This window comes from Populus alba, chromosome 16 (genome assembly GCF_005239225.2).
Source record: "Populus alba chromosome 16, ASM523922v2, whole genome shotgun sequence".
Classification (NCBI taxonomy): domain Eukaryota; kingdom Viridiplantae; phylum Streptophyta; class Magnoliopsida; order Malpighiales; family Salicaceae; genus Populus; species Populus alba.
The window spans coordinates 15,772,822-15,778,980 of record NC_133299.1 but is presented as its reverse complement, the minus strand read 5'-3'; the positions used below and the strand labels follow the sequence as shown (position 1 = coordinate 15,778,980).

At 39.1% G+C, this 6,159-nt stretch overlaps 2 protein-coding genes across 3 annotated transcripts; one reads left to right on the top strand and one right to left on the bottom strand.

Annotated features, from left to right (window-relative positions):
• Positions 1 to 295: 295 nt before the first annotated feature.
• Positions 296 to 3,781, top strand: LOC118047188 (BTB/POZ domain-containing protein At3g08570). Of its 2 annotated transcripts, none has more exons than XM_035056394.2 (4): positions 296 to 785; positions 1,482 to 1,548; positions 1,641 to 2,795; positions 3,158 to 3,781. In XM_035056394.2, the coding sequence occupies exons 1-4, from the start codon at positions 709 to 711 to the stop codon at positions 3,680 to 3,682; spliced, it is 1,824 nt and encodes a 607-aa protein (XP_034912285.1). In that variant the 5' UTR covers positions 296 to 708; the 3' UTR covers positions 3,683 to 3,781. The 2 variants fall into 2 exon arrangements, with proteins under 2 accessions (XP_034912285.1, XP_073261325.1); XM_073405224.1 differs by having other exon boundaries at positions 1,402 to 1,548.
• Positions 3,782 to 3,968: 187 nt separating this feature from the next.
• On the bottom strand, positions 3,969 to 5,724 carry LOC118047197 (V-type proton ATPase subunit E2). Its single transcript, XM_035056420.2, has 6 exons — positions 5,500 to 5,724; positions 5,313 to 5,413; positions 5,050 to 5,206; positions 4,751 to 4,947; positions 4,528 to 4,627; positions 3,969 to 4,238 (listed from the first exon to the last, which is right to left on the bottom strand). Exons 1-6 carry the CDS (start codon positions 5,599 to 5,601, stop codon positions 4,203 to 4,205), a joined length of 693 nt encoding a protein of 230 aa, XP_034912311.1. The 5' UTR covers positions 5,602 to 5,724; the 3' UTR covers positions 3,969 to 4,202.
• Between the last annotated feature and the right edge of the window lie 435 nt (positions 5,725 to 6,159).

Here is a 6,159-nt window from a genome sequence, read left to right as displayed (position 1 = left end):
ATAAAAGTAAATGATTTAATTTGATTATTAAAAAATATATTAATTTACATGTTTAATAAATATAATTTCTAAAACATATTGAAATTAAAAAAATAATTTTAATTTGAATATAAGAAAAATTAATTCAAGCTATAATCTTTTACTTTTACTTTTAATTTTAATTTTAATTTGCACATCTGACAATGCCTTTGAAGTGAATTATAAAATACCTTAAACTGAAAAAATAAATCAAATTAATTTTCTTATATATGTACTTTTCAAGAATGCATCATAAATAAACTTAATTCCAAGTAAAATCTAAGCAGAAACTACAAAACACTCATTGCATTGACTCCATCACCATAGCATTGAATGTTCCCAACCGTACATAAATTAAACAACGTAGGAGCAGGAGGAGGAGAAGGAGGAGCATGTTACCTAGCTAGTGTCCGGTCCTGTAAAGTCCAGTGCTCAGATATCGAAGTCTTTGTCGCCCGCGCAGCCTCATCATCTCTGACAGATTCTGAGCTCAACTCTGACCATAACAGTAACTCGAAATTCTTTAGCAGGCCTGGCACAAAAGCAACTTTTCTTGGTAAATAAGCAGTGATGACAAGGCTATTTACGTAAACTACAAGCTGTTGTTCATATTCCCTCCACCATCATCATCATCTGCCTCTCGGCTCAAAGACTGCTCTAAGATTATTATTTTGTCTGAAAGGAAAAAAAATGGTGTCTGAGAACCTTCTTTCTTCTTCTAAGAGATCACCTACTACTCCTAACTTCTGCAACTCCTTCACTACTCGGTAATAAACCCATCTTTTTGTTTCCCTCCATATATCTCAACATTTTTATGTGCATATGCATGCATATAGAGAGCATATAAGGTTTGGTGGGCTGTCGCAAAATGTTTTATTAGTTTTCTTCTTGAGGGTTTTGTTTACTGCTAGAAGATTTCCATTTGCTAGGTGGTAAGATTTTGGGATTATAATATAAAGATCTATGTTTTGTCCTCTGTGTGTGTGTGTGTGTGTTTATGCTTAGGCTTGGATATGGAGATCTGCATGCTGTCTTGTTTGTGTATTTTTATTAGTGTTCATCTTTGTTTTTAACTAGCTAGAGTAGGTATTAATTATTCTAAACTATGAATTTTTTTTGTAAAAAAAAATTAATAACTTAATCAGTTTTTTATACTTAATTAACCAAAGATTCCCAGTGTCCTTGTTTTATTTGGTTTGTACAGTCCTAATTGCGCATAAATGCAATAGTGTGTAGATTGTCTTTGGAGAGAATGGTTGATCATCTTTTGCATTTTTAGCTCTTCAGTTCTAAAACTTATAAGCCATTTCGAAAAAGAAGGGCTAAGGAAAAGGAAAAGAATCCCAAATCTCAAATTATTTTGTGCTCCTGGACCTTCTTTAGGTGCTAGCAGTGCCCATGATTTGAATTCTTCAGAATCCTTGATCTTCAGCATCGTAATAGATGTCTGTTCTTCCATACAGTATCTTTTCAGATGTTGCAGGAGACATTACAATTGTTGTGGATGGGGAGTCTTTTCTACTGCATAAGGTAAGGTTTTTGCTTTGGAAACTCGTGTTCTACATTGGAATGATTTCAATTTCTGCTCTCTGTGATGAGTTTGGGGTTCTTGTTTGCTGCAGTTTCCCCTTGTGTCCCGAAGTGGAAAGATACGGAAAATGGTTGCAGATGCAAAGGACTCAAATATTTCGAAATTGGAGCTCTGCAACCTACCCGGTGGGCCTCATACATTTGAGCTCGCCATGAAATTCTGTTATGGTATGAACTTTGAGATCACAACTGCGAATGTTGCCGATCTGCGCTGCGCTGCTGAATACCTGGAAATGACTGAAGACTACCGGGAAGAAAACCTCATTGCCCGCACGGAGACTTATCTGAATGAATTTGTGGTGCAAAGTCTTGAAAGGTCTGTTGAAGTCCTGGCTACATGTGAGCAGCTACCTCCCATAGCAGAGGAAGTGGGAATTCCAAACAGATGTATAGAGGCCATCGCCATCAATGCTTGCAAGGAGCAGTTGGTGTCAGGCCTGTCCCATTTAGATTGCAATAGTGAATCCACAGAACTTAAGAGTAGCTGTCTAGAGTGGTGGGTTGAGGATCTCTCGGTGCTAAGGATTGATTATTACCAGAGAGTAATCTGTGCCATGGGAAGTGTAGGAGTCCGGCTAGATAGCATTGTTGCCTCTTTAATGCATTATGCCCAGATATCATTAAAGGGTGTTGGGAAATCTCAGATTTGGAATCCAGCGAGGATGAAATCAAGCCCTAACATGGAGGAAAATGATCAGAGTATAATTTTAGAAACTCTTGTTGGTCTAATGCCAACAGATAAGAGCTCTTCCATTCCACTGAATTTTCTGTTCGGGATGTTAAGGATGGCCATCATGTTGGATGCTGCTATTGCATGTAGGCTTGAGCTTGAAAGGAGAATAGCTTTTAGGTTGGAAATGGTTTCACTTGATGATCTTCTTATACCATCTGTCCGGAGCGGGGATTCTTTATTTGATGTCGACACTGTCCATCGGATACTACTAAATTTTCTGCAGCGTGTTGAGGAAGAAGAAAATGAAGATTGTGGGTATGAATCTGAAGGCATTGGATCTCCTGGCCATGGTTCGTTATTGAAAGTCGGAAGGCTTATCGATTCATATCTCGCCGAAACTGCTCCTGATCCATTTTTGAGCTTGCAGAAATTCACTGCCATAGTTGAGATACTCCCTGATTATGCTCGAGTGATTGATGATGGGCTTTATCGAGCAATTGACATATATTTGAAGGTATTTTTTCCAGTTCCCGTGATCCAAAGCTTTAGAATTTCATTAAAACTCACCCAATGCACTTCTTAATCATGCCAACATCTACTGTCTGAGCATTCAGAATAGGTTCAATCCCAAGTATTCAGCTCTGTGGATTTTTTAATACAGGATTTGAGGAAAGTTCCATATGATTAATCTTGTTTATTATGGACAGGTTCAAATATATTTGATTTCTTCTTGATATCACGAATGACATCTCAACCAAAAGTTTTTTTTTTTTTTTTTTTTTTTAATTTGCTCGTGGGGGTCGGGGGAGGAAGATGTTTCACTTGCTCTCTGTTTATCTGTTGTAAATCACATGTGCTCTTCATTTTTCCATCTAGGCTCATCCATTGCTATCTGAGCATGAATGTAAGAAGCTTTGCAAGTTGATAGACTGCCAAAAGCTATCACAAGAAGCGTGCAATCATGCTGCACAGAATGATCGTCTTCCAGTGCAGATGACAGTTCAGGTTCTCTACTCCGAGCAGCTACGTTTAAAGAACGCCTTGTCCGGAAGCTCAGGAGACGGGTTCCTATCACAGAGAATCAGCAGTGGCATACCCAGCGCAGCGATGTCGCCTCGAGATAATTATGCTTCTCTGCGGAGGGAAAACCGAGAACTAAAGCTTGAGATATCAAGAATGCGGGTGAGACTGAGTGAGTTGGAGAAGGAGCAGATGTACATGAAACAGGGGATGATTGACAAGTCAGGAAACGGAAAAACGTTCTTCACCTCACTATCGAAGGGAATCGGAAGGATTGGCATTTTTAGCGGCCCAGGAGGAGGGAGGCACCAAAAATCCGGTAGAAAGCCTCGCGGGCCAGAGGGGAAAACTGGCAGGAGTCGCCGGTATTCCATGTCCTAGCTTCCGTGTGTATTTTACAGTCTGTATTTTCAAGGAATCACAATGGTTCTTGATGTATATGAATTCACGATTTTGGAGAAAATTTTAAATTTTATCGCATCTGATACTTCATTTGCACAGCTCGACATCACCAACTGATACTATGCACCAGAGAGCAGCACCTAGGATTGGTGACAGGTTCTGCAATGAAGTTATTTTGTCGCAAAACACTTCCATTACAGACTATGAAGCATGCATGCAAAGCCTTCAAACCACATGAAGCACATTATTGAATGACATCTCCACGTATGAAATAAAACAGAGATACTGCCATTCACTCTTTCGGTAAATCCAAATAATCAAAAATTAAATGACAATGTGATGCCCTATCTCAAAGGGAGAAGTTCCATGGGAATGAAACTTGAAAAGTTTGCTGAGCTTATTAAATCATGGAAACAGAAGGTCCGGGAGCTGAAACGCTTTACATCTACAAAGAAGATCATGCTGCCTTGTTGTCACTGCAAATTTCAAATCCAGATCATCACGCTCCTAATTTTCCAAGAAGCTGCTTTCGGATCTGCAGAGAGACAAACAAATGGTTGAAATTAGTCTAAGGTTCATCACTTCCAGAGCTAGAAACAGAATGCTACTTTCCACTTCCAATTCAGTCATTCTGAAACTTTTCTGGTGGAAGTGATATTGCAAGCAACAAACCAAGTGAAAAAAACCAAAACAAAAAACTGTAAAGGGAAGTCACAAACAGCAGAGCGAATGCTAAACACATGATTTTACGAAATGCAAGCATGACAGGATGATTTCTGAAGTTTAGGAGAGACCTTTTGTTGAGTTGGTAAGCGAAAACGTACCTCTGGCAGTTTGTTTCCGAATGCAACATCCAATCTTGCATCCAAAGTGTTCTCAAAAACTATCTTCCCGTCTTTTGAGGCCATTACCACTCCGCCGGAACTTTGAGAGCAATTGACAAAGGAAGCATAAACAATGTAAATGGTATGACATTGACTTGTGTTCAAGAAGAAAACAACATTCTCAGCTTGAGAAACTTTTGCGGGAAAAATCAGAGACTATTACCAAAAAGGATCGTGAGAGTCCGAAGATTTCGGAGGTGGCGGAAGGTATACAGTGGTGTCAATGGTAACATCAGGAGCATGTACTTTGGTTTTCTCTGCATATAAGCGGCTTGCATCCTCCAGAACCGACTCGACAATCTTACGGTCAGCCTCTCTGCATCGGAGCAGAACTGCTGGCTCCTTCAGTCGGATTAAACTCTACAGATCACATTGAACAAAAGTATCAAGTCAGTGCACAATAATGTTTCGTATATAATATCATTCCTCGTAAGACATCGATACGAGGACTTATCGAGTTACCTGAACAATCAAATCCTTGAGAAGCTTCTTGTATTCCTTCTTGTTGTTCGAAACACGCAGAAGTTGCTTGCTAGCAGATTCTTTCATGGAATTCACAATATCATCCTGTGCTTGAAGAACTTTTATACGCGACGCATTCAGCTGCATCGAGTACTCGCTGCATAGCAAAGATCAGACAACAATTCATTAACAATCCGAACAACAGAAATTCAAGATTTCTGGAAAAAAAAAAAGAAAAAACAAGAAATGGTAATAGAACTGACATCTTCCTCCGTATATCAACTTGCTTAGTCTTCCGTTCGAATTCTTGTCTGATCCTTTTCTTTTCAGCTTCCAGGATTTGCAGCTTCTCAATGTTAAATTCCTGACAACGTACATTTTTTTAAAAAAGGGTATGATCATGAACAGTAATAATACAACATCGTGTTAATCAAACAAAATTAATGAAACCTCCTCGGCGGAGACAGAAATCTCGTTGGCCTTCTCCTCCGCCTCTTGACGGATGAATCTGGCCATTTGCTGTATCTGCCTTGACACATCTGCATCGTTCATCTTTCCTTCTTGTTCTTGTCCTCAAATTCAAATATCTGGGGATTTCTATCCAAATGCTGCAGCTGCAGAAAATTAATAAAGAATTTGTATGGGAAAAAAAAAAAGAGGAAAAGGGGTTCCTCCGTTTTTTCTGCGAAACTTCGTTGAATAAATCCAAAGATTTCTATCTTTAGCGGATCCTGTAACGGTAACACGTGCCCTTTGTACTTTGCGCCAAAAACTAAATAAACGTTGCCGTTTTGATGTTAAATTGATCCGTTTTACTACTCTCCTGCATCCTTAACATGTTTGATGAAATCCCACACAAAACTCGTCCATCAAACTACCATATTACTCTTTGAGATGCTCACAGCTCTTGCTGTTTTGCTGCAGCTCTCTCTCTCTCTCTCTCTTCTGACCACCAAGGAGGCAGCAGCAGAGCTAAAAATGGGTTTTGACAGGGAAACCTCATTCACTTCCAAAATCAATATAGTCATGTAAAAATGTGATTTACTCTCCCATGATTAAGTTTTTTGGTATGACCATTTCATGGACATGCTAATGCTTGTTTAAATACTG

Bases quoted from the DNA above. Each gene is read 5' to 3' on its own strand.
- LOC118047188 (XM_035056394.2), top strand. From the start codon at position 709: ATGGTGTCTGAGAACCTTCTTTCTTCTTCTAAGAGATCACCTACTACT. The intron at 1,549-1,640 runs GTAAGGTTTTTG...TGTTTGCTGCAG, and splicing joins AGTCTTTTCTACTGCATAAG to TTTCCCCTTGTGTCCCGAAG. The intron at 2,796-3,157 runs GTATTTTTTCCA...TTTTCCATCTAG, and splicing joins CAATTGACATATATTTGAAG to GCTCATCCATTGCTATCTGA.
- LOC118047197 (XM_035056420.2), bottom strand. From the start codon at position 5,601: ATGAACGATGCAGATGTGTCAAGGCAGATACAGCAAATGGCCAGATTC. The intron at 5,207-5,312 runs GTCAGTTCTATT...TTTGCTATGCAG, and splicing joins GTTGATATACGGAGGAAGAT to CGAGTACTCGATGCAGCTGA. The intron at 4,628-4,750 runs GTAATAGTCTCT...TTGCTCTCAAAG, and splicing joins GACTCTCACGATCCTTTTTG to TTCCGGCGGAGTGGTAATGG.